The sequence below is a fragment of the Oxyura jamaicensis genome, chromosome 12 (assembly GCF_011077185.1).
Source record: "Oxyura jamaicensis isolate SHBP4307 breed ruddy duck chromosome 12, BPBGC_Ojam_1.0, whole genome shotgun sequence".
Taxonomy (NCBI): Eukaryota; Metazoa; Chordata; class Aves; order Anseriformes; family Anatidae; genus Oxyura; species Oxyura jamaicensis.
The window spans coordinates 21,226,707-21,254,446 of record NC_048904.1 but is presented as its reverse complement, the minus strand read 5'-3'; the positions used below and the strand labels follow the sequence as shown (position 1 = coordinate 21,254,446).

At 44.4% G+C, this 27,740-nt stretch overlaps 1 protein-coding gene across 3 annotated transcripts in view; it reads left to right on the top strand.

Moving 5' to 3' along the window:
• The window catches only part of RAD18 (RAD18 E3 ubiquitin protein ligase), a 62,732-nt gene extending 41,184 nt beyond the window's left edge, over nucleotides 1-21,548 (top strand). For all 3 annotated transcript variants that reach the window (XM_035337470.1, XM_035337469.1, XM_035337468.1), the window contains 3 exons: nucleotides 2,951-3,110; nucleotides 11,435-11,497; nucleotides 20,631-21,548. In XM_035337470.1, coding sequence (XP_035193361.1) covers nucleotides 2,951-3,110; nucleotides 11,435-11,497; nucleotides 20,631-20,733 — 326 coding nt within the window. In that variant the 3' untranslated portion in view covers nucleotides 20,734-21,548. The remainder of the gene's footprint in view (nucleotides 1-2,950; nucleotides 3,111-11,434; nucleotides 11,498-20,630) is intronic.
• Nucleotides 21,549-27,740: the final 6,192 nt, after the last annotated feature.

Below are 27,740 nucleotides of genomic sequence, written 5' to 3'. Positions count from 1 at the left end.
AGTTGCTGATGGTGGGCATGTGACAGCTGGTGTCTTTGAACTGAGGGTGATCATTGCCTGCCCTCCTGTATCAGGAGTCAGGGACTGGGAACTGTGAAGGTGTCTGTGTGGATTGGGACAAGTGTTTTTTTTTTTGTCTTCAGATTGAAGGAGTAAAATATTTCAGCATCTTTTAGACTGTTTAAAGAGTATGTTCTTCTCTCTCTTTTTTTTTTTTTAAACTTGCTTCGTTTTGTATTTATGTCCTTCAATACAGTGAGAAGTGGGAGTGCACAGCTGCAGTTAGTTCTGCAGATGTGCTTTATGGGTTAGGAGCAGCCTCCCGCGCATGTTTGTTATCTTCACTACCAACAACACCGAAGAAATACCCCCGTGTGCTTTTATCTTGTTCCCTATAGGCTTTTTCAGCCTCATTTGTTATATGGTAGTGGGTGCTGTGGCAGCGTGCATTTATCTTTGAATATGTGATTTAGAGCATTCCTCAGCCTCGTATTTGTGGAGCTGTGATGTGCTTAGAATACTGAACTTCAAAGAATCCGCTGGCCAGAGCTGGACGTGTTGTTGTCTGTATCCTTGGGAAAATGCAGCAGTTCAGTCTGCACTGGCCCTCACAAATCCCTGCCCTTCCTGAGCTGAGCTGAACTGGTCTTTGGTATGTGTCTGTTTCCTGTGCTGTCACCTCTAGCAGAGCTCTCAAGAATAAAAATAAATGAAAATACCAATATAGTATGAGTTTTATCCTTATCATTTCATGCAGACCTTGATGCAATGCATAATCCTTTCCATACGAAGGGGAAAAGTTAAGGAATCTCCCGTTTATCTCCTTTGACATAATTTACAGTGATGTCCCTCATCTGTAGCAGAGACAGAAGCAGTGTGGTGAGATAATGGGCTCACAGACTGACATACTAATTTGTAGCTGTGCTCTGTGGAGAGGTTAGCTACTCTGAGTTTCCTGCAGCTTCCGTGCAGCCTTTTTCTTTGTGCCCTGAACTGTAAACTTGGAGAGGCTAAGGTAAAGCCACACAGCTTTTCCAAAAGAGTGCTCAGGTAGAAAATGGCTTCGATCAGTCGTATCAGCCTGCATCGTGTTGGCCTAAGTAGCCAATACCACCGCAGACGGCTCTGACAGATCTGCAGAATGTTGGTTACGCTTTTTGTGCACTGAGCTTTCAATAGGCTTTGAAATTCCAGTTGCTAGTTCAATGCCAAACGTCTGCACCCAGTTGACTCTTTGTAAACCACTTTAAAAAAACAACCAAAAGAATATTTAGGGGTGAAAGAACAAATGGCTACAGCCCATTTCCTCCATCATCTTTATTAACAGCAAATTCCTTTTTATTAGATTGGAAATGATAATATTGGAAGAAAGAAAGCCAGCAGTGAGTTCCTGGCTTGCAATTTGAAAGCATTACTACTGAGAAGAACAGCTTCATATGCATTCCTTCCCCGCTGTATTTCCTGTTCTCATAAAGTACATGGTAGAATTGTACAGAATTAAAACATATTTTAAATTTTTTGTTTTAAACCTTTCTATCTCCTGTTGCTCTTTTTTGGTGGATGTAACTTAAACCTCTCACAAACTCTTGCTCTATTCTGACGATGTTTCAATCATCCCCTCCTGATTTACGTGATTTTGATTTGCATCTTTAAACTGAGATAGCTGATTTCCAGCCTGTATTTTGTAGCTATTAAACATACAGGTTCCACATTGCCATGGAGGGGTACCGTAAGAATTTGATAAACATTTTTGGTACACCTCTTTGGGCTGCATTACTGCACGGGGCCTTTGCTATTTTTGATAGGTTAATTTCAGTGATGTTACCTCGGACAGCTGACTTGCTGTAATCTGCTGGTTGTTTTCAACAGGCAGAAATACGCTCCTGCTAATCCATACTCAGCATAAGGGAAAGGACGAACCCTAGCTGAATTCAAAGCTTGTTTAGCTTTCCCACATTGTAACTGTAGTTCTGTTTGGCCTCTTCTGTCAAAAACAATTTCTGTAGATGCAAAAAGGTTGAAGTGGTTTGAGCAGCAATGCAAGGTAGCTCACAGAAGTGTTCTGCCCCCTCTCGTGGACTGCCTTGATGAGGATTATCAGGGAGTTGAGTCTCGGTATGGTTTTAACACTCCTTGCAACTGTCTACTTAAATAACTAATTTGAAAATATTTGTGGGTAGGGCATAAGAACAGCTTACCTTTTGTGTCGGGCTTTCTAGTCCGTATTTATTCTCTACGTGGAGAGGTAGAAGGCATCTTTTGAGAGAACTCTTGTTCATCTTTTAATAGATAAAAACATTTGATACAAAGTAATTAGAATGGTTTTACAGTTTGTTAGTTGTGTGGTCTAGAAATGCTTTTTCCTGTAAAGATAAATGGAAATGACAAGTATATAGATTAACATTCAATCTTTCTTAGATGCATAAGGAAATAAATCATGTTTCTCTTGTTGAAAACAAGCTTATTAACTCGGTCTGTAAAACTTTGAAGCTATCAAGCTGTCTCCTGCAATGGGTGAAGTGAATTGGTAGCAAGAACCAGAGAACGTAGCTGTCTCGTTAGGTGTTCGCTAATTTCTGAAACAGTTTCATCTTATGAAATGTGACAAGTATCCTTACCCTTTAATTCTCTCTTTGTCTGCATGTGAAACTCATAACAATGGAATGTCTCTGTTCCAGTCTCTGGTTCTTGGAGGTTGCTTTTTGTTGTTGCTTTTTTGTTGCTGTTGGTGATGTTTTTTTTTTTTTTTTTTTTTTTTTTTTTTTACTGTGGCAGGAAAAGAAATTAAAACATTTGAAGCAGAGTTTGGGGAAGTAAATAAGTGGGAATGAGGCATTGGTTTTCTAATATTTTTTAAATGTTTGTTTTTCTTAAAATCTATCTCTAGACTGCAAAAAAAAAAATATTTTGCGTTGTCATACTTGCCAATCTCTACTTTTTTTCTTGGTAGGAGAAGATCTTAAAGAGTGTAACTCAACTGCCATCCTTGGAGAAGCCCAGATACTCAAAGCAGAAACTCCTGATGGCAAAAGAAGTGACCCCCATTCTTCAGAGGAAGGCCAGAGATCAGTCTCTCCTGCATTGTCACAGTCGACTGGATCAACAAGCAGGTTAGTGAAGAAGACATTATTCCTACTGGTTTGTACTTGATTAGATCAAATGTGGAAAAACTTTGTTAGTGATATTGGGCCCTACATATTTTTATTCTTCATCAGAGGGGTTCCTCAGCTGTGGTTACTGATTTACTCTTCTCTGTCTGCTCAGTTGCTTGAGGGCTGCAGCTGAAATAGGAAACTATTAAATGAATTCTGAGTGTAACGGCTTGATAGAGGGGTGATAGTGCAAATGTTCCTTCTGGCACAGAAGCAGTGAGCGAAGTGTCTGTTGGATCAGGAGAATGTTTGGTGTTTCTTTTTTACTGCATCATCTTCCCTTCTGTCTGAGGATTTATTTAGAAAGGACCAAAATTTGATATAATGTAAGTCTTTTAATAGCTCTTTGAGCTGAATACTGCTGTGAGAAATAGAATTTAAATGACCCACTACTTGCAGTCACTGGCAGAACGTCACTGAAGTCCTAACATCCATTCACTTCCATCATGTATTTAATTTTGCTTACTGAAGTTTGCTTTATTCATACAGGAAATGAAGGCTCAAGAAATGCTGTATAAGCAATGTAAGGTTTCATGTTTTTGGCAGCCCAGTGATGATGTTATAGAAAAGACACTCAGCTCTTACTGCTGATAAGGTGTATGGAGTATCTGAAGATAGACTTCATATCTGTTGAAGAGACTTAATTCATAATTTGCAATCTAATACTTTACCAATTGTCAAAGAAGATGATGATCAATGCTTAAACATCCATTTGCAATACCTGATGCTATGATCCCAGTTTCTGGAGGAAAAGGGAAGAAACCACTGAAAAGAAATATAGGATAACTGCTTTTTTGGTATGCCTCTAAAGGCAAGAGAGCTGTTGTCATTCTCTAAGAAAGTAATCTCGCTTTGAGAGCGATAACAGAAAGGAGAGAAGAAGGCACCCTTTGCAGGTCTGCATTATTAGGAAGAGAAGGGTTGCTTATGTTTGGAAGTGGAAGATAATCAGAGGAAGTAGCTGAAGGTCAGGTAGCAGATCAGCAGTTTAACAGCTGAGCTAGGAGTAGCATTTTCGCAGTTTCCCATATATTACGCCCATAGCATGCGCCTCTTCCTCCTTCTTCTGCGAAGAAGAAGAGTACAGTGCGTTGCTTCATCAGTGTTTATTAAAATAACAGGTTAGTTGTTGAAAGATTTAAAAGAAGCATTTTTTTAAAATTCATTTTGATTCACAAAGTGTTTTTAAAACTCAGCAAGGGGACTAACGTTGCCTTTCACCAAGGTAAATGTTAAAGAAACTGTGAATGAAAGCCTAGGAAGATGCTGGGGAAAAAAATCGAGTCAGTGATGACACCGGCTGTGCATGACGCAGCATGCCGAGCAGCGGGCACCCTTCGCTGAGAAGGGAAGAAGCTGGCCGTGACGCTTTGTTCCAGTGGCTGCCTTTACACGCTGAAACCTCAGCTTCCCAATTCACAGCGTGGCCCGTGGCTGTTCTGCTGCTCACAGATGCCTCTGGGGAGGCGTGAGGTGGCCGGAGCCTCACATGTGGTCTGTGTACCGATGGTGGCTGGGAACCCAGGCAGAAGCTCTCTCGCAGGGCTTATGCAAGGCCAGCTCGTGCAGGTTTGTACTGGATGTCATGTGTGACAGGAGCACAGATGATAGATGGAGCTGCTTCATCTTCACTGTGCCTGCTGGTATAGCTGCCCTAGAGCGCTGATGGTTGTTTCAGTTCCATAAAATAGATGCCCTTAGCTTGTTGTTCATCCAGAATCTGAGTGAGATGTTCCTGTCCTTCACTGCTCTGCTCAATTTATTTTTTTGAATGCAAGCCAACCTTTTGGCATTAAGGACCTTGGAAAATCTGGAATTTTAATCTGACAGAGTGAGAGAATTTTTCTTTTATTAGCTCATCCAAGGAATCATTAAATGTTTCACTGCCAGTTTGGTGTATAAAGGACATTCGGAGTGACCTTCCCTGTGGCCTTTGACATTGCAGTTAAATTTTCATTCTTCACCTTTCTCTGTTGGCAGACGTATTTTTATTATCTTAAAGTCTGATGAAAGAGTGTCTAAGAGACAGCAGCAAAGTTTGCTAAAGGATATTAGCATGTAGCAGCTCCTAATGGTTTGAATGTCCTTTTTTGAAACAATTGGCAGATTTTGTTGGAAAGCGCATTTTTTTGCGTTATGTCTGGCTCGAGACAAGGTTGTTTATTCCTTCTTTTTATCTTTTCACTCTTTCCAAGTGAAGTAGTTCCATAGATTTCCCGAACCAAACACAGGATCTCACAGCTGTAAAGACCAGTGGGTATGCATCACTGATATTTGGACCTTCTTTAAAAAACTAAACCAAACAAAAACCAAACCAAACGGAAAGAACAAACCAAAAACATACTTAATATCTCCCTGTGGCTTTCTCTTAAATTAACTCCTGTGGAACAGGAACAGGATTGCCAGAGTCTGCACAGAATTGTTTTTTCACAATCTCTGTGGGATTTTTTCTTTGCTTTCCTACTTTGTACATATCCCCTAGTTTGTTTGAGTGGTGTATTTTTATTTATTTTTATTTAAATTTGGGGTAGTTTGTTTAACCTTAAAAATTTGCTACTGCACCAGTCAAGAAGTTCAGAAGTTTTCAGAAATTTTCTTTCTATAATATTCTGTATTTTTTGTCACTCTATGGCTACCATGGGGTTAATGCTTTAAGTTTAATGAAAATAAATGTAGCACCAAAAAAAAAAAAAAAAAAAAAAAAGGTTTAGATTTGGGGGGGTGTTCAGCACTATTGTGCTATTGTACCCAGAAATGGTTTTCTGAGGCTTACAGTTTATTTCTGATAATAGGAGGATATCCTTTGACAAGGGTGACTTTTTTCACATTGAAATGTCAAAACTTGAAATATATTTGGGAGTCCAAACCTGTGTGCTGCACTTTTATGGAGAGAGCACTTCTAAATGGAGGGCTGATACTATGATGGATTAAAAGAAAATTAGGATTTTGAGCGGTGTATAGAATATAACAGAACGGTCTCAAAGTCAGAGTTGACACGCTTGTTCTCTAAGACATGCTGCAAGTAAATTAATGATTCTTATATTCTGTTGTTCATAAGAACGTCTGCCTCTTTTCGATCTGATATAAATATTTGAATTCCTGCATTGTACAGCCAAGGGAGCAGTTGGTCAATATTACGAATTATTACGTTTTATAGTAATCACTCCTGTGCAGGTATTATCCAGAAGTCGTTACTTTAATTGAGAACATGAAAGCTTTACGCCTGCTGGAAAAAAGGTACCGGCTGTAGCATCGGTCCAGCCATGTTTGGTCTTTGCATAAATTGGTGGTCACCGCAAAAGAGCAAAATGTTCATAACAAATAAGCAGCAAAACAAAAGCCTAAGATGCTTTTAAAAGCTATGAAGTTGTATATAAAGCTTTCAGGGAACTGCAGGGCTCCATATAAATAGACCCACTGCGTTCTTTTACTTTCTGGGACTGAAGCCAAGTTTTATGCAACTGTTTAAACAATAGGGGAATTAAAAAGAGACTAGGTAGGACGATGATAAGCCAGTTAATGAGCCGTATAGAGGAAATGTTCTATTAAAAGGAATTTATAAAATTGGGATAATAGTCATTAAAAAAATTACTTCTCTTTAAAACTTTGGTGTTAGAAGAAAATGTCAGTTCTTGATGGCTGGGGTGGCAGACTTGCAACAGTTGACAGCGTATGTTGTTGGCCTCTCCAAACGGTATGACGTCCTACGATGAAACACGGTGATTTAACTTTGAAGCCCTGGCTGAACAGTGCAGTATCTGTAGCTTGTATAAACCTCTCTGCCGTTGGATATACAGAGCCACTGCAGCTTCTGCCAGGAGAGATTCTTGCCCGAGCAAGGGGCCTCCTTTGCAGTAAGTGAGGCTTTCTGGCACCAAGCTGAGAAGCTATTGATCCGGATCTAGGATCGGCATGTAGCTGGTCGCTTACTCCTGGCTTTACGTGCTCTGCAGAGTTTGAGCTTCAGTTCATCAGCTGCAGTAGCTGTACCGAGAGGGAGCTGTGCTTCACTTGCCGTTAGTCTGGAGGTCCCTGGATGGCAGCATCCTCTGAAAGCCTCAGTAGGCATCGGCTTGTCGGAGCGCTGACAGGACAGGACAGCTGAAAAAGCTTTGTAATTCCTGCCCTGGCAGCTGACTCAGCCTGGGTTTAAAGAAGGCATTGTCCTGATCCCTGGGCTGGCCATCACTGGCGCAGGAAGGCAGTACATGAAAACTGTTTTCATCGGGGGAAAAGCTGTCTTTCTAAGTTCTTCGTACAATTTTGACTTAATAAATCTTGTGCTGCTTTGGCTCAGAGAAGATGAACAGAACAATGTTAGATGGGAGCGGTTTATCTTTGATTTTTCTTGGCCTCAAACATGAGGCCATGGTGGAAGGATGATGATACTTCTCTGCTATGTTGTTAATTCATACCTTTCTTCCAAAAACTGTGAGCCATAACATATGGGCAGAGAGCTGCGAGGCCTGGCAGACAGTCCCGGAGAAGTCACTTCAAACAGCAAGAGCCGACAGCCTCGGATTTGCGTGGGGGAAAGTCACTGCATGCGGCGTGTGTCCAGGGACATCAGGCTGCGGTCACGGCCGTAGCCACAGCTCTGTGGCCAGGCTCGTAAGGAAAGCAGCTAAGAGTGATCCAGCAGAACTTCTCCCCTTCTGACGACAAAGCCTCAAAGACATGCTCTCGAGCTGTGGAGGAGGCTGTTGACAGCCAAGAAAGCCTGTTAAAAGTCAAGGAAAACAGTGATACAGTGGAACCCACGGAAGGTTTTGTATAGACCAGGACCCTCTGTGGGGAAGGAGTCCTGGGAAGGTCCAAGGCTGGCAAACCTGCTGTCTTCCAAAGACAGGAAGATGAAGCAGAGCTCAGCGGTGCCTGGGGTGTGTGGTTAGAGGAGGAGGTACAGGCAAGCCAGGGAAGGCTGTGGTAAGCAGCTGCTCCAGGATGTTACACAAGGCCTACGGCCCCTGCAGCAGCAAGCTATTGCTGTTTATCACAGGCAGCCTGGACTCGTGGAAGGGGAGGTGGAAGCAGGACAGGAAGGTTGAGGAAAAACTATTTTCCTCCCTGCCTGTGGCTGGATATTCACCTTCAAATGACATTGGTGAGTGAAAGATCCTCCAGTTCATGCTGGCATCAAAAAAAAAAAAAGCCCCGTGCACGTGCCAGAGCTAAGTACATAAAGCACAGCGAGACGGACTGATTAAAGGACACTGGCTGTTCACCATGCAGCCAAGAAGGAACTTAATCTGCCATAAAATAAACAATTCAGAGAGACATTTGCTCCTTTCATTTTTAGAACGAGACATGTTATTCACACTTACGTCAGCTTTCTTCTATTTTAAGGTGGTGTGCTTATATTAAATTAAAAAAAAAAGGGAGGGAGGGGGAAGAGTAAAATCCAGATGATGGTCTAGAAAGGAATAGTGTTTATTCTTGGCTGTCTGTAAGTGCCCAGAAGAAACTAATCTGGGGCTGGGGAAATGCTTGTCAATGGAGTCATGATCTGCACTTTTTTTTCAACCTGTAGACATGAATGAGTCTCAGAAATGAAACCTCTTCGCAACCTGTCACCATGTTTGTCAGCCTTTTACATCTTGAGCAGTTAAGTTTCTGAAGGCTAACGGTTTTGCTGTGTGAATTTAATATCAATGGTCAATATTCTTTTGGGATAAATATTCAATATTTCAATAAATAGTTCAGAAATGTCTATTGATTTTTTTCAACTGTACTGCATGTTTAAGAATTTTTTAATTAGCAAACAAGTTCCTGTCTGCATGGGGGAAAAAAGGTATATAATAACTTCAACTTGAAATCAAGAGATGGTTTTTTAAAGAAATTGCTGTTAGCTGAGTCTAGATACAGAGAATTATTTTAGCGAGTGACTGTCTGGAGCGATGGAATTGTTTGAAGAAATCCTGGAACAAAGGACATGTTAGCCACAGCTGGGAGGTTCATAATCAGCGTGTTTTTGTACAGTTGTATGCGGATATCCTCAGTCTCTCAGTACAAGCACAGTGCAAGAGTTGGTTCACTGGGAGGCTCTGATTGCTCTTGCATCGGTAGCCCGTTTTTATATACACATACGTTCTATGGTGGCAAGTAATTCCAGGACATTTTGTGCTCGATTTTAAAATAGTTTGGTAGGCATGAACTGTGAAATACACATGCAAATTATGAACTTGCATTATTGTTCTGAGTGTTAGCCAAATCTTTTCACTTTTATTGTTGTGCTTGTGACAAACATAGTGATAAATGATAATAAGAGTGTATTTCTCAAGGCAAGAAAGTACATGATGTTCAGGCATCAAACCTGTTCTTTTTCTATTTTAGGGGACTAAACACACAAAAATATCCCTCTACCTCTTTTTTTAAAGTAACCGGAGCATGAAGACAGGATTCAGAAGTGTAACTCATTCCTTGGACAGCCAGCTTGTGTACTGAAAACGAGTTTTTGACAGAATTAAAATTTTCAGATTAAAAAAACAAAACACTAGATTTCAAAACTTTTCCCATCCACCATTGTTTTTACAATGTGCTTTACCATGACTGTCCTTTGAGTGTCTCAGATTTAGTGATGAAATAAGAAATCCTGCTGCATCCCAGGGTTTCCTGGCCTCCCCAAACACTTGTACATGGGGTTGGGATTTGGGCTGCACTTGCTCCTCTTCAGGTATTGTAAGTGGTGGGATTGTTTCATCCCTGCTTTAATTATGATTGTTCCCTATATATGCAGTTACTGCTTTTAATTTTAGGTGGCTTTATTTCCAAATTAAAACTGCTCTGTTGAGTAACGCTCGTAATTAGATAGATTTATTCAGCAGTTCATAAGAGTTCCTAGGGAACCACAGACGAGTTTCTAAAATTGCACACACAACTTTAAAATCCATTTTGTTTCAAAATAATGCTCTCCATATGGCACCAGAGCTTTGTCTATATTTTCAGATTTTTTTTCTTTTTATCTTTATGACTAAATGTGTGTATTAAGGGTTTCTGCTAGTCTCCACTGGTGGTGGTTTTCTCCCTTGCAGCCCCATCAGCGGCTCAGCAGTTATTGCTGCAGTAACTGCTTATAGCTCATCTGGCAGATCTGGCTTCGGAGGGGGAATGGGCAGCAGGAGGAGACCAATGGGTAACGGAGAAAAAAATCCTGCCAACGTACAGAAGTTGCATGCCATTTATCCGTTTCCTGAAAGAAAGCGGCAGGAGCACAAGGATGGTGTGCGGAGAATGCGGATTTGGGGGCTGTTTTTCTTACTTTGTTTTAAACAAACACAAACACTGTTATCTGTGTATAAAGTTAGGACACTGGGGCTGTGTTTTCACAATATTTGTCTACTGGCTTCTAGCAAATGGGATTTCTTTTTTGAAACTTTTAAAGCAAACCCAGGAAAACTGGCGTCCAGTTGCTGGCCCGTGGTTTACACTAAAATCCCCCAACTGTTTGTGTATCGTAGTTTGTCATGTCATTTCTGATACAAAGTCTAGACTGTTTGAGTTGCCCTGCACCTTCTTGAAAGATTTCCAGAAAACATTTTCAGACTTGTTGGTTGATTTCCCCAATCCTGTGATTTGACAAATCTTTGGAAACTTCACAGCAGTTTATACCATGTAACCTGAGCACACATTAAAAGCTATTTATAAATAAATGACCAGAATATTTTGTTCACTTAATTCAGATTTAATTAAAATATGACAATACTTTCTAGTGTGTGGTTTTTTAATATTGAGCATGTGATGTCTGACTTCACTGAACTCATGCTTGCAGTTAATTATGTACAGCGATGTGCATCTGTGTGCGTTTGTGTGCAGACACACACAAAGGTAAGAAACGATACCATGCTCCATCATTGTTTGGTGCCTGGGTGGAAGCAACCATGTCATGGTCGTCCTCAGAGGAAATGTGTTAGAGCAGTTCCTTCCTTTAGGAACTGACGTAGAGCCGTAGTTTCTCTAATTGGAGCGGGAAGTAAGCCAGCTACTCTTTATGATTCCAGATGGTTGTTTAGACTCTCTTCCAGTGAGTGTTGTATAACTCTTCACTACTGGAAAAGCTCTAAAAATGCATTTAAATTTTATATAGGCCTAAGCGTTTATAGCAACAAATTAGCCGTAAAGACATAATGCATTTGTATGCTTGGTCTTACGTGAGCAGCCTGAGATGACAGCTCTGTCTCTTATTACTGCGACAGTTTGAGTTCCTACAGAATTAATAGTTTTGTCTGGAAATCTTTGGTGTAGGCGCTGCTAAAATAATTTTCTTGTTTTATGTTTCCTTTCAGCTCCAGTTCAGATATTTTGAGAGATCTGGAAGAGGCTGAGAATTGTTCAGCGTCATCTGACAGGTGAGTAGAAATACATGGGTGGAGAAGTCCACGAGGCTGATTTCCAGCCTCTTCCAGTTGTGGAATCCTATGTTTTCAACAGAAGAGGCAAATGCCACTAAAAAGTCAGGTTCATGGAGCGTCTCCACAGTTATGGGAGATTAGTTTGTACAGAGGATTTGAATGGCTGGAAAGTAATGTTTGGCTGTTCCAAGAAACCCCAGGTCACTAGTTGAAAATCATCGTTCTAAGGTGTATTTGAGTATGAATATGTTTTTTTGTTTTTGTTTTTTTTTAAAGAACTGATTTTTGTAGAAGACTGAAAGAAGCCGATCTTCTACTATATTTGAAGTGATATTGTTGTCAGTCTTACCTACATCTCTATGTCAGTTGAACATCCTAGAATTGTAAGATGTATTTTGATTTTCTTCTGTTTGAAGAGAGAAGAGAACATTCTTGTTTTAAAAGCTTAATATCTTATTTCTTAAAAACAAAATCCCCCTTCTGTTAGTGGTAATATGTAAAATTTGGGTCTAGCTGCACAAGTTGCTGTACAAAGAAGTATTGAGAAACTACCAAAGAGTCCTGAAATGACCCAATGAAATAAATGAAGGTGAAGAGGAAGTATATGGATAGATGGGTGGTGGGGTGAGTGAAGGGATAATGAATTTTGTAGTAGTGTAGTGTTAGATCAGCTGCAAAGTTTGGTAGCTTTTGTACAAAGGAACAGGAATGAAGACTGATGCAGGCTGCAAAAGTAGTGCTATTTACCCTTGCAGTTGAAGTTGGCTTGATCTGGAATCTCTTTGAATATCACGTCCACTTTGGTACTTGATCTTAGGAGGGCAATGAGAACTGTATCACGTTTAATTCTTACCCTGCTTTTAAAAGGGTATTTATAACACAAATTTCTCTATCCACTACGTGCATATGTGGTCAGTAGATTGTGACATCTCCTAAAATCCATGGTTAATGACATAAGTAATGTTTGAAACTCACAAAATGTGTGTTTAGACGTCTGAGGGATATTAAGGAGCATTAATGGAAGCACGGACAAAGCCTCGATTACAGCGGCGCCAGAGGTGAATGCTGAAGTGCATCAGTGGGGAAGCAGGAAGTAATCGTGAAGGCTTTCCTGCCGAGACAGGCATCACTTTGGGAAAGTGAGTGGTATTTACTGGAAGGACGCTTTCAAGCTTCCTGTATTTTGTAGTACCTGAAAGTAACTCGTTGAAGACGGGCAGTGGAGTATAAAATACATGGTTGTGTGTACTGTAGCTGCTAGTCGTAGTTCCCCTGGTGATGGTCATCTTGATGGTGTTGCCCTTTATCAAGATGACAATTGGCAAAACTATTTTCTGCAGTACTACATCATGTGCCATTGCTTAAGAGTTTGGCATTTGTTGCTTCTTGCATGGTTTGGAAAAATGTTTCGGTAGTGGAAGAAGAAATAGGAATATCAAATATGGAAACAGTTCCTTAATGGGGTGTTTCCACTTAGCAGAATTGGATGTTACCAGTAGTTACGATATGCATCCACAGCAAAAATCGTTTGTCACTTTGATAATTCTCTTCACCCCAAAAACCTTTCAATCATTTGTTGTTTTTATTTAAGCCGAGTGATAATGAAGTTTGGCCAAGCTGGTAAGTGCAGATGAATGCTAAGTAAAGCAGATCTACAGATTTAATTAAAGCTGTTGGTTTTTTCTCTTCACTGCAGAGTGGGATCTTGCAGGTAGCAGGTGGTACAGTAGGCACATGGTCAGATGAGAGCTTTGCTCTGGCAAGCTTAGTATGTGAAGGCATAGGCCAGCATACCAAAGAACATGCAGGTGGTATATTTCATAAGCAGCACAGATTTTTTTTTTTTTTTGGAAGTGGAATTATGCTAGAAAAATAATCTCTCTTTATTTTGGTAAGAGTAAATAATTGGATATTTGCAAAACAAACGATATGGAAATTTCAGCTTCTGGCATTGTATTTTAATGTACTTTTGAACATAAGATAATTAACATTCTGCTTTGGAAAAATGTAGGCACCAAAGCTAGAAATGGGCTGAAATTAAAACGGTAAACCTAGCCTTTCACTAAATGAGATTTCTGCTTCATTCTCTGTCCTAAATAAATTGTTCTTGCAAGGGTAGCTGTACTTTGCAAATTTACAAAAAACAACAAAAAACAGACACAGAAACCACACAGCCAAAAATAACCAATCCTTCCACCTCCCACCTGAAACAAACCAATTAACCAAAAAAACACCAACCAAACAAACGAGGGTGTTTTTTGTAAAGTGGCAGAATTGGTAGTCTGAGCGTTGTTTATCTTGGCTGCGTGTTACGTTATCATGTAGCCTTCCAGACACTTGGACTGCTGGCTTGGAGTTGCATTGCTGTCTTGCACCTGGAGAATATTGAACATTTGCCAAAGGATGAATATTATCAGAACTAAGATTTTTTTTCATGTAGAATAAAAGCCAGTGGCTAACGGCCAACTTGAATTTCCGTATGGAAATTCCGCCTTTTCATTAACCGTTTGAAATTTCTTGCTGAGTTTGACAGGTATGGTGTGTTTGGTCTAGGTCTGTGTTTGGCTTAGGTTCCTGTGCAAATTTCATACTGAGGAGGATACTTCCAAACAGTCCCATAGTCACAGACTTTTGCATCCTTTAATATCTGTAAATCCCAAATGACATTTGTTATTAGGGGATGACAACTGAAAATCAGAAAATGTTACTGTGTGCAGCCCTGGGGAATCTCACGTTTGAGGTAGGCACCATCTTGATGACAGGTCTGGCTGTGAAGCTTGCTGAGGCTTCCGTCACGGCAAGACCAAGGAGAGGAGCCTCTGTTTAGGTATGGATGGGATCAGGGAGAATACATTTCTCTATACTTTATCACTGTTTAAAATGCAAATCCTTATTATTGCTCTTAGTTTAGCGTACAAAAGGACAAGCTAATATTGCTCCACAGTGTGATCCTAAGAGCAGGGTTGCTCTGTTAACTGAAGTAGAGGAAATTGCTTTCCTTATGTAAATGATTTGTTTTTGTCAAATGCAATTTTTCACTACTCTTAAAGCAGGATCTGCTAGTTCCTGTTTTTCACACATGGGGCTTGGGGTTTCTTGTGTCTCTGGAAGGGTTAAGTTCAAGTTAAAGCTCCAGGGGAAGAAATGTGAAGGGCTGCTCCTTGCTCAGCAGTGACAGCGTGGCTCGGTAGTTTTACTGCAGCTGGGGAGTGTGTTCCAGGGGGGTCGGAGCCCTCCCGCTCACCGCGGAGCTGCAGTCCTCCGGCTGCACAGGGGCTGTGCCGATGCCGTCCACAGGGTGGGGAATTTGGGGGAAAAAACCTCCCTTCAGCAGTCTGTCTGGAACTGCTGGTGGTGCTCTCCGTGGTGTCGTGCTGGTGGAGCTTGCTCGTCTTCCCTTTTCTCCCACTTGACTGAGCCAGCAGTTTACCAGGTCGGGGCAACATGAGCAGGGCTGGATCGTTCCTCCGGCCGTGTTTTGGCACTTCCCTTCGCAGTGGTGACAGGTTTCGTGGGGTTTTGGGGTGAAGGTCTCTAGAAGAGAATTGGACACCGGAGGAAAACAAGCTTCAAACTTGTGCTAATGCTTTATTCTCCCTCAGCAGAAGAGAAAATGGTGTAAGTCGCGGCACGTTTGGATCTCAGTTCTGTCTGTAGCTTCAGTTTCTGAAAGAAAGCTTACCTGCAAAAGTTGGTGGGACTGTAACAGCTTCTCTGGCTGTAGTGCGTCTCCTCAGGTGGCGAGAGATGTGTCCGAACGGGGGCAGGTCCCGACCCCGGGGTGGTGTGTGTTTTTCAGTGGATACAGTGATTTCCTGAGCATCTTAATTTACATGATAGATCTAATAAAGAAGCAATAAACATTCAATATTCTGCATTTAAAATAAATTGTGTATTTTATGAAGCGCTTAATGAAAATTGAGACATTACACACATTCCCTAGAGACTTCTTTGATTTCTACTAATTGTCTTACTTGACACAAAGAGATTAGAAGGTAATACTCAAAAATAAGCGCAAGTATTATTGGATGATGTACTTGCTATTTATTTGTGTAGTGCACAGATGGAGCAGATTAGGGATATTTTAGTGGCAATTTGGAGCATATTTTTAGCAAAACTTCATCCCATTCCTGAAACTTATGCACGATTTCAGTGTTCTCAGAGCTTTCAAAACTTTTTTTCCCCTTGCTTTTCTCATTCTCTGTTAAGAAACAAAACCACTTGCTGTGGAATAGTGCTATAGGGACTACATAAATTCATATCACCCTCCATATGTTGAAATTGAGGCAGCATTTCAGGGTCCAGTAACCTCCTGGTGACCACTTAGTGAAAGTCTTACGGTTCTGTGATGTGCATGTCAGGTAAGTAGTGCATGACTGCCAGCTGAACTGCAGGTTTTGGTTGGCTCTGCGGGCAGTATCAAACCTGAACGCCTAAAAATCGAAAGGTTTTATAGTGACTGTGCCATTCACAGCTCACCTACAGCTTTTCTTGAGAGCTTTTAATGCAATTCCAGAGATGAAGCCTAGAGGATGTATCTCCTATATGACTGTGTTGCGTGGAGAAATAAAAGTAAACAAATACATAAAAGGACAACCAGTCATTACCTGTTCTTTGTGCTTTGTTACAATGCAAGATCCCTGCCTACCTCAAAAATGTGCGTGGTGTTCTCAGAGACATGTTTGCTTCATCCCTAAGGTAAGGATGGCAGCTCTTTTTTTTATTATTATTATTTTCCTCCTCCCTCTCAAGTGTGGGGTGCTAGAAATGTCAGAGTTGGGGATAAATGACTGTAGTATGTTGTCAGGGTAGTTTTGTCCCTGAGCAAGCCAACGTTATTACAAAATGAACCAAAAAACACGGGAAGGGATCTAGCTTTCCAGAGGATTAAAATTTGCACATTTCTGCAGAAGGCCAAGCACATTTGTTTCGTCTTTTTAATATTGGTGGCACTGTGCCATGGGACAAGCAGATCAAAGCCTCAGAGTACAAAAATGTTCTTATCCTAATTAAAATGAATGTAAACCAAAGCCGAAGCTATTTTAAAACCCCTCAAGAAACCAGTGTTTTGTCCTTGCTGTACAAGATGTGCTTGGTGCCTGCCTCCTGTTCCCCCTGTGGAACAGATGTACCTGAACCGGTGCCTGTTTCTCCCTCGAACCGCAGCTTTTGCTAGTCTGTGCTGCTGGTGGCTGTTTTTGCAGAAATACTGGTAGCCAAGTGGCTTTAAATTCAGGCTTACAAACAGGGGAAGGTTTTAATCCTTCAGACGTAAATTAAGTTCCTGATCCTAAGCAAGCGTCTTTGTTCAGGTAAGTGTTAATAGTTGAGGCATAAAAAATGGAATCACGTGTGACCTACTCCGGGAAGCAGCTTTGTATGCGAACACTGTTGGCTTCTGTGCTTTGCTGGCATCTAGGATTATACAGACGCTGAAGACTTTGCAGGTTCATGGCTTGATAAGCATTTCATTTCTATGTAAGCTAATTCCTCATCTAGTTAAATGCTATTTTTTTTCCTGATGTTTGCATTCTATCTCAAATTCAAAGAGAAGTAGAAAATACGAGATTTCTTATAAAACAAGATCTGGATTTAAGTGATGTCTGTAAGGTCGCCTATAAAGTGGTTGAAATACTTCTAAACATAGGCATGAGCACTACTATAAAAAAGAAGTATGTGCATGAAAATAGAAATCAGTTGTCTTCAAGCACTTTTGACACAAATGCAATTGTTTTGTCACCAGGATATTTTGAGATGAGAGCTGCTGCGGAGAGTTTCTCAGAAGCCATAGGGACATTTGGAAGTACTCTGAGATAATCTCCTCCAGATTTAAGTAGGTGAATCAGGTTTAGGTTTTTATTTAGTGGAAGAGGGAGAATGCCGATTTAAGGCAGAGAGTGGTGCAGTGCCAACGCAAACGTGAAGCAGTACGGATGTGGGTTTTCGTTCCACAGCTCCAGAACGCCTGCGGGCTTGCTGCAGCTGCGGGTGCTGCATGCTGCCGGCGGCACGCCGTGCTGCGCTCCCGTTCACGCACGCTGGGGAAGAGATCAGGGGTCACCGACCACTGCCCGTCGCACAGCTGATGAGCTCTGAAGGGCGTTATTTAGTGGGGGGTGTGTGTGTGTGTGTGTGTCTGGCACAACCGGGTCCTTGAGAGGGCTGCGTTGGGCAGCGTTGTGGAAGGCAGCAGGATACAGCATGGCTCGTTGTAGGGCTGTGGTCTCCAGCGCACACAGTCAGGGAAGAAGATGGGAAACAATACCGAGAGGCCTGAAGGGTAATAGTGAAGAGCAAATTAGATGAGCAATCATATTAGAAAATAAAATTGCTTGGCTGTCTGTGCTGCCATGTTGCTTGTCAGGAATGCTCCATAACAGAGCAGGGAGGGAATTAGCTAATCAGCTCGTTTGTGATCTGGAATACTGCGTTTACTTCTGGCCAGGCAGTGAGAAATCTTGGGAAACTGCTAGAATCTGCAGACGGAGCAGTAAACATAGGAACCTGGGGGGTTTAGAAGCAAGTATAAAAATCTTTAAACTGGGAAAAAAGTCTTGCTAGCTAACTAAAAAGAACTGAAATTGTTTTAAAAAAATCATAGCATTTACTTTTAGTCCTGCTCCTAAATGTTCTGTTGCTGTATTAATAATGTATTTATATTTTAAATAAGTTAGGGAATGTCAAGAATTACTTAGCAGTTTTCTGTCAAACTATGGAGAGGGTGTTTCAAACTAGACCTCAACAGTTCATTAGTAAATCAGCAATACGGTTCTTTCCAAACTTCTCCAATGTGCCAACGGTATCCGATAAGATGATCTCAAAAAAACTGCTAAGAATCTTTCCTTTTTCCCTGCCCGGTATGTGCGCATCATCTCTGCTCATATATAGCCAAAAAATGTCTCCGGGCAACTGCAGCGACTACTTTCAGGGAAAGGAACATAGCCTGATGCGCTTTCAGCTTTGTTTAATGCGATTAGGTTCTGGAAGAAAGTTCCTTAGGCTGTTCTGTCGGGCTGGTCTCGCCGCCAGCAGGTGCTCTGCGGAGGTAAGTGTTGGCTGCCAGCCGTGGAGCTGGGCACAGGGCCTGCCGGCCGCGTGGGCAGCGGCTCGCTCTCGCGTGGGGGAAGCTCTGTGCCCGGCTGCGGCTGTTGGGTACCCAGCGTGTGGCTGCGGTGCCCCAGCTGGCTGTCCTAGCGAAGTGCCCTAGGACGGGAAAAGCAAATGTGATTACTGGGCGATGGACTGACAGCGTGCCTGCCTCAGTGCAGCTCTGCATCCTTCATCCATTAATGGCCAAAGCCGCGCGCTCTGCAGGGTGGCTGGCGTGTCACTTCCACGTGTTTACTTTCCCTGCAGAATGTGTTTCTGCGGTGTCACTCGTCAGGGACTCAGCAGCGAGCTAAACCACAAAGGTTAGTTCTCCTTTGCTCTGTCCCGCGCCTGCAGGGTCAGAAGGAGAGGCCAGTTCTCCCTGACTTAGGGAGACACGGCCCACGTACCACACACCAGCTGGGTATGAGCAACGCAAAGAGCACCAGCTCCCTTGGGTTTGGTTGCAAATAGCTACTTTAGAGCTTGGTTTAAAGGAAAAAAAAATGTTTGGGTGATGGCACTCTTAAAACATCTGTGCATCAATTTATGAATACTTCCATCAGTGTTGTAGTTTGGCATGGGGCTGCTGCTGGCAGCGCAGCGCTGTAACAAGATGTTTCAGAGAACTCGGTCCTTGCATTTGCATTGAATTTATTAGTGGAAAGTTGTGAACTGTGGCAGAGAAAAAGGTGGCACATACGTAACGAGTTTTTGCTGATACCTGATTTCACTAACTTTTAAAACCATGGCTGCTTCTGGGTTAAAATGAGTGGTCCTTTCCTCTAAATGGGTGCAGGGGATCAAAAGCAGGGAGTGGAGGGGAAAGCTGAGAGGGGAAGGCTGTCGGCTTCTGTCTTGATGCGTTACAGAAATCACAGGTGTAAGATTTGCAGTCTCAAAGACTGGCTGGGCCGTGCAGGGTGATCGGTGTGTGTAATCTGCGCTTCCTGAGCGCTGCAGAGCTGTGTTCAGTGGCACTCCTTGCTGCACAGGTACAGGCTGCACCGCGGCGCCGGGATGCTGGCTGATGTTCCTGGACGTGGCCAGTGATCTCAGAGAGACAACAGCTCTGTTTCCATCCTGAAGCTGAACGGAGCTGTGAAATGCAAGTTGTTCCTGCTAAGCTGTGCGAGCGTATGTCTCGCTGCAGTCAACGGGGACACAGACTTTGGCATTTGACAGTTTTCCATTGTTATTTTCAGTTGTGAATTTCCAGTTTAAGCCAAATGAATAGTGCCCATAGGATGTGCTCATCCTAGCAAATGGTTTAAAAAATAAGTAAGATTGTGTTTATAAGGAATGTTTAATTAGTAATAGCTATTGATGGGTGAGAGATATCTTTCATGTCAACACCACATGGAGTTTCAAGCTCCGAGGCCAGCTGATGGAAATGAGCTGCTTAATTTAAATATGGCTAGTTTTTATTATTTAAATTAACTCTGTGACTAAAAAGAAAACCCTTCTTTGAGTTTCCAGTGGAAAATTCTTTGTCCATAATGAGAAGAACCTCTGGCGAGGGGAGCCTGTTGAAAGACGGGAGTCCCACATGCTTTCCTTGTTGGGGAGCCATTGCCATCCCACTTGCCCTTTCCCTCGGTGGCTGTGCTGCTGCGGGTGACTGTGTTTCACGTAGGTCTTTTAGACAGGACGCACTCGTGGCTTCACGAGCGGCTCTTCTCTCTTATGGATAAGGCATTGCAAGGTTGCTGCCGCTCCGTCCTGCTCTGGCGCGGTCTGGTGGCGGAGGAGAGGTGAGGAGCGCTCGGTGCGCCCTGTCCCACCTGGCTGGGTGTGCATCGCTGCCCCCAGCGCCTGGGGGCACGGCGCAGAGCAGGGCCAGGAGGTGTTTGGGGGGACAGGAGAGCTCCTGGGTGCTGTCATCCTCAAACAAGAAGACAGAGTGGTATTGGTGTTCATCACACGCAGTGACACAGCTGGGTTGCGTGCCTGCCTGCTGCTTGCAGTGCTTTAACGCAGCCTTCAGAACCTGCCATGCTGAGAGCATCTCAACACCAACACTTTTTTTTTTTTCTTTCAGCAGCTGTCTTCTGGATTTGAGAGTTAACAAAAGGAAGTCGTGTCAGCCCAGGCTGCCAGGAAAAGATCAGCTGCTTCCCAAGAGTAAGCGGAAGAAGAGCTAGTGTTGCAGGGCTGTGGAGCTCAGCAGTGCAGAAGGATTAAGACTGAGAAATAAATCTTAGTTTTTTCCTATTTCCAATGTATCTAGGTACTTAATATTAAGTGCTGAGTTTTTGCATAACTGCCATTCAAACTGCCTTAAAATAACCAGATGAGTGCACTGACCTTTGTTGTTAGCAGTACTGTGTGCAATTTAACTTCAGCCCTGGGATAACATCCTGGGCTCCTGCTCAAGACGCTCGGTGAGCTCTCCTGCGCGCTGTGCTGCAGCCAGAGGAGAGGATCTGCACTTGGCCCTGTTCCTGCTCGCGCGGAGCAAGGGCCCTGCTCTGCCCTGCTGCAAGGAACTGCGGGACAGCGCTTCGCTCGGGGCCGGCACACGCTTGCGCTGCTGTTTTCCAGCTTGGCCAGGAGGGACACGGGGACAGTCCCCAGCGCTGCCCCAGAGTGGGATACTTGGAGGCTCTGGCTGCACGGGACTGTATGAAAACCCTTGCTCTCTTAAAATAAGAGGGCACGTCAGAGGAGTAAGAGATTTTTTTGATTTGGTATAATTTGATTTTTGTAGGTGGAATAAACTGTTAACTCAAACCATTTCTGTTCTACAGAAATACGCTGGTTTTGAATATGCCCTTGTAAATATGCTCATTACTAAATGCCATTATTTCAGTTCAGTGTCCTTGTATTTGATACCTGTCAATTTATTTCAAGTATTCTCGCTTTAGAATAAATATTAGCCTTAAAAGTTATTTTTCTTAGAAGATGATAGGGCTTTGTAATGAAATAAAGCAATATGAATTAAAGTCAACCTGAACAGTGGAGTAGGTTCTTGATTGCTTACAAGCTGTAGTTTTAAAAACGGTGTTACTGAACTCGAAAGCTTTGGTTGTAGCCTTTCACCATGAACTTTGTAGAGAAAGCACAAAATCTGTGTAAGATTGAGGATTGTGTGCCTTTTGACTTTAGAGTATGGCTGTAATTGGGACTACACATTTTACTTTCAAAAATATTCTTCCACGAGCTGTGGAAGCAGGCAGTATTGCTGGCTATACCTTTTTTTTTTTTCTTTGATGCTGTAATTCACTGTCATACACAAAATAGCCTCCAAAAACTCAGTGATACTAGAACATAAAACATGAGAGTGGCCATAAGGAGGGATGTGAACACTCCTCTAACACGATTTGAAGAGCTGTGCTTTTGGGCCTTGTTTGCTCAGTTTACAGCAGTTGTGCCTGTGTGTAGCTCTGATGTGACACAAGTGCGCTGTAGTTTGGGACGAGTCAGAAATACCTTTTTGTGTTAACACAGGTGCAGTAGCAGGGGTTTGAAATACAGAATCTCCATCTTGGTTTTAAAGCCCGATCCCACGTTCAGGCAGCGTGGGCTGGAAGGCTGAGAGCCCTTAACGCAGCTTATTTGTTATGGGATGGCCGTCTTGCTGAGGTCAGCTTGAAAGTTGTAGTCTTGCTGCTGTGTACAGCACCAGGTCTTTATCTCTGCTGAATCAGCAGGGAAAATGAAGGTCCTGCAATCCTTAGCTAACTGGAGCTTTCCTTTTCAATAACTGTACTTGTATCAATAGCAGATACTTGTGTTGCTTTGAAACCAGATGCCACTTGCAGAGTTAAATTTGAAGTTTAATGGCAATAAATACTGATGTGAGATGAAAACGTATTTCCATACCCAGTAAGGATGAATACTCTAATTCATTAAGTGCTAGAAAGTACTTAGAAAAATCGATACAGAAAGCGGATAAGCCATGTCAGTACACGCACTTGCCTTTTCATCACTGATGGGGAGCAGCGTGAGGCCTTGGGAACTTTCCCCTGGGGTGGCTGGGGGCTGGCAAGAGACAGCCAGACTGTTTGTAACTGGGACAGAAAAAGATGAGGAGCTGTTTGGGTAGGCCAGGAGCGAGCTGTGTCAACCCAATCAAAAGAAATCTGAAAGGAAAAGAAAAGGGAACTGCTGTACCGGGTTGTGCTAAAAGCTACGCAGCGATGCACAAACTGCTCCGTACAGGTGAGGCATGTTGCTGCCGGGCGTGGTGCCCTGCGAGGTGCGAGGCCTGCGCCTGGTCCCCGGCCCTTCACTTCTGCCATCAGGGCCAAGCAGGCGGTGTTCGGGTCCTTCGGCTCATTCAGCCAAATTTCCTCTGCGCATGGAGCCGGAGTTTGATCCTCCCTTGGTGCTTTTCTGAGGCTTCTCTTCCTGCAAGCCCGGGCTGGATATGAGGAGACCTTAACCTTCGTAGCAAGTTTTTAATCTCACAAATGTTTTGGATTGAAACCCTTGTGCTGTCATTTGCAGTGAACCACAAAGTGACCTGGTATCTTCACTCTGCAGTGGGATTTCCCCAAAGTGCTGTTTTTAGTTACAACGAAAACCCAAACAATTATTTTCTATGTGCATCTCTTTCCCTCTCTGCAAACATAAGCCTCAGTTGTTTATTTTTTATATCGATTGTGGCATTTAATGCTGGCACTGCTGGCATCGTCGCTGTGGCCGTTCAGTGGTGCCTGCAGCGTGCTGCGTGATGCTGGACGCCACACCAGCAGACTGCCTCTGCGGGTGCACGCCAGGCAGCTGTCAGCCAGCTGCTGGGCACCGGCTGAGACAATTCCTTCTGCTTTGATCCATCCTGGCTGGAGCGTGAAGCACCTTCAGGTAACGAAGATCTGGGTTACAGTGCAGGGAAATGCATTTCCTAACACCGAAAGTGGGATGAGATGTGCTGCCAGCGCTTCCCCTGGGAGGAGAGCTGCTGTGAGTTGGGCAGGTTTCGGACCAGCCCGGAGGACGAGTGAAGCAGGTGAGGCTCCGTTTCAAACAACCCTTTGCCTGAACTATTTCTGAACATAACCCCTGAAGGTTTTGGAGCTTAAGGACAAGCCCCGATACTGGCAGCAGAGGCATAAGCACCCTGAAATACCCGCTCAGCTGAGTGAGCCTCTTGTTTGGAAAGTACTTGCAAGTGGGTGCTTAAATGCACAGAGAAATGTTGAGCCATTGCTTGGTGAATCCCAGAGGGCAAACGCTGCGTCAGGACAGCGCCGTGCCACAGTTAGCTGTGTGGGGTCAAGATTTTCTGCTGATTTTGTAATTTCCCTAAGGAAAGTGCAAACGTACACAAGAATGGCAGAGGTGAGCTGAAAACGGTGCCATCGTTTAAGGGAGAAGGTTCAAGCGAGAGGGTTCGGACCGACTTGTCACCGGCGGGTTTCTTCCCCCCTCAGGTTACTGTTCTGTCAGTCCCTCGGAGGCAGAGCCGGGTTGGCACCCTGGGCTAGCCCTGGGAACAGGACTGCAGCCTTCCAGCTCCCGGGCGCTTGGTCACGTTCGTTAAATCATCGCAGTGACAGTTGAGGTGAACATTCAGAGAACTTCCCATCTCCGCTGCCAGTTGGTTGGAAGCGTTTACTCGTCATTTCCCTTTAGTCCCCCGCCACCAGACATACTTTATGGAAAGCGTAATTTTGGAAGATTGCATTGTTTGCTAAGCTCAGCCCGGTTTGGGGCATAGCAGGACGAGCTGCTGATGAGTACATCGTGTTCCAAGCAGAAGCTCTCGGGAGCTCCCTCGCCCGTCCATCGCAAACGCCTCTGACTCACGTGAACCCCGCGAGGTCTCAGCCGACAGCTCGTAATGCTCGGAGCTGGCATTTCTTCTTGGCAGCGTGTCTGGGCCCCTCCAACAGAAAACTCCACCTTGGATGGGTGCTGCACCTCGGTGGTGAGGGCTGGGGTGGGCGAGGTCCCTGGGGTGAGGTCCCCGGGGCGAGGTCCTCATGGGTGGGGGCTTGGCCGCAGCTCCGCACCACGCCGGGCATCAGGGCTGCTCTCTGCATGTGCTTCAAAGGATCCCACCCGAAATCTCTTTTTTAGGGTGTCTCCAAGTGCAGGATGTGGGCTTGAGTCATTATGGAAAATCTCCATGTCCTTCGCTGCGCCACGGTTTGATCACTGATGGTTTGAAAGTTGAAGCTCCCAACAATCAGTAGTGTATCGGCTGCAAAAACGAGAAGACTTCTTTGCACAAGATTGTGTGAAGGCAGATGGAGAAAGCTACGCTGCAAGGCGAAGCATCGTCAGGAAGGTTTTAAGAACGGAAGAAAGAGATAGTTCAGTCAAGTTTGCTGTTGCATAACTACAAAGGCCTCTGCCTACAGCACGGAGCGCTCAGTTCGCTGTAAGCAAAATAAACAAAGCTATCATTTCTACCCGAGAAACACTGTGTGTGTGCACATACGAGTGTGCATACCCAGAAGGGCCACGAGGAGCCTTCTCTTTCGAGCTGGAGTGTGAGATTAAACGAGCTCCTAACTGACAATTGTTTTCCTAATTTTACCTTATGATTTCTATTTGCCGCCAACCGTGTTTGCGTGCATGCTGGCTCTGGATGAACATCTGTGCAAAGCTCTTGTTTGCTCCATAATTGTAAATCATTTGTGCAGCTCTTCACTAAACCAGATGCAGAATTTGAGGCTTTTGCCTGGGTTTTTGGGTTGAACTGGAATTTTGTGTTCGCACACACAGAATATGGCTGTGACAGGCTGAGCTCCTGACAGCGTCTGGTGTCTTACTCAGGAGGCCTTTGTTTCTGCAGGCAGCAAAAGAGAACTTTTACTTTGAGATGCAAGTTAATAAAATACCATGGGATTCAATACTTACTCGCTTTTGATGATATAAGGTCAAATATATATCCTCAATAAACAAAATACACTTATTTAAACTAGCAATTTAACGAGGAATTTAGAAATTCAAAATGAGTACTCTGCCTTGTGTCACTAAGCAAGAAAATGGCGATTTAAAATAACTTCTGTGATTGTAACCTGACGTGGCTGGAAGCCTTTTTGCATAGTCCTCGCTGCAGGAACGTCCTCCTGCAGCAGGAAAGGCTGTGTGCCCGTGTGCTGGAGGGGCTGGGGTGGAGGTGGAGGAGCATCACCGCGCCGGGCTGCGTTCAGCGGCTGCTGCAGCATTTGCCACTGGGGGAAGAGGCTGCGTGGGCCAGGAGGAAATGCATGAGGTGGTGCGTATTTTCCTATATCGCTGTTTTCCTAGGGATATATTTAAGCTTGAAGATGGAAACAGGCTTCAGAAGCCTACTGGGAGAAGTTGCAGCGCCTTAACGTTTAGTGTTGGAAGGTTCCAGCGTGAAAGTAGTGGGGAAGAGACTTGATGGCTTCAAAAGGCCCCACCGAGCGCGTGCTCAGTGACTGCTTTTTCCTTGGGGTTGCCGGTGTTCTGCAGGAGGGGAGAGGAGCCTCCCTGACAGGCTTCTGAAGGCAAGCCGCTGTCAGCAAATGAGCCATTTGTGAACATGTTTTAAATCATCGTTTTGATATTTTCTGCAGGCAGCTGGAGACCACTTCTACAATGCAAATAGATTGTGCATCTTAAAGCAAACTGGTAGTGTTGCCATTGCCACCAAATCTCGAGTGCTGCTTCCTTTTTACATCCACTCTGCCTTGTCATTTGTTTGAAGGATGAAGGTTTAATAGCCACTGCCCCGAGCCTTAATTACTGTGCTGCGTTAAAAGCCAGAAGGGAGGGAAGGAATCACAGGACTGGGACACGTAATTGTTTTGTTCTCTGTAGCTGTTGTTGATCCGCTGCGCGCAGATCTTCTCTGGATGTGTTCTGCCAATTTCTCCGCAGCAAGTCCCCTCTGAAGCGTCAGCCTTATGCAACGCCGCCTCGGCATCCCACGGGAGCCGCGCTGCACGCACGGCGTGGCGCCTCTCCCCGTCTGGCTGCAGGCGCGGGGCCGCGGGCTGCTCCAGCCGCTCCTTCCCCCCTGTGCAGCTCCGGCCCTCCCTGCGCCCTCGTGCCGCTCCATGCGCTGGGCGGCCCCGCGTGGCCCCGCATCCTCTCGGCAGGGTGCGACCTTCATCAGCCCTGCTCCTGCAGCATGTCCCCAGGGGATCTCAGTGGGAAAATATTTACCTGCTTGAGCAGCCGGGTGTTGGGAAGGTGTCGGCTTTTGATGGAAAGCAAATGCGTCCTGCCAGCATCCCCGAGGCCTTCTCCTACCGGCCGGTGCTGGGCAAGGCACTGAGCTTCTCTGCGCCACAACTCACGGAGCCATGAAGCCGGTTTAAGCCCGTCGGTGTGTTGGAGCTGAGGTGTTGGGCTTTGCACGATGGCGGCATGGAGGGTCTGTGTGAGCAGCGTCCTTCAGAACATTTGGCAACCACCGCTGCACTCAGGGAACCGTGCGGAGCCCCAGCGGGGCAGGAGCTGGGCGCAGCGGGGACGCGAGGCCTGCAGGGCTGCGGGGAGCACCAGAGAGGGGGGGGCAGCAGCGGGGCCGAGCACCTCGAGCACTTCGGTTCCCGCTGGTAGGGCAGCACAGGGCCCCGGGGAGGTGCCGGGCCCTGCCTCCCCCCGGCCACGGCAGCGCTTCGTGTGACGGGGCCGTGCTCCGAAGGGCTGTGCCGCACGCTGCGGAGCTCCGATCCCGGTTCTGCTCTGCCGAGGCACGCCCGTGCCAGACAGATCTGGCGTGACCCAAGTGTAATGACAGGATGTGCTATTCCTGTTCCTTTTGGAGTTCTTCAGGAAAAAAAGCCAACTTTCCCACAGATTAGTGCGGAAAGCATTCGAACGGCTTCCAATATGTCTGGTGGGTCAAACTATGCTGAAACAAACTGCTGGTGTAATTCAGTGTATCTACAACTGGGAGTAATTTACCCTGGTGGTTTTATTTCTTTAGCTCATTTTTTGTTGTTGAAAGCAGCATTATACAAAGGCATTAGTTTTGCTCTTGACTTGTTTCTGAAACGGCAGCAGATGCTGTGACTGAGCTAACCAGCAAAGAATTCTCTCGCCTTATTCAGCTGAGAGCAGGCACCGCTATGATTCATGTGCTACAGGAGCTGTTGTTCCTTTCTCCGAGTCAGATATTTGTTATTTTGCGGATCTTTGGACCGATGGAGGTGCTACAAAAGATGGTAATTCATTAGTTTAAAAAGGAGTTTTCATCTTAACAGCAGAATCTAGGGAA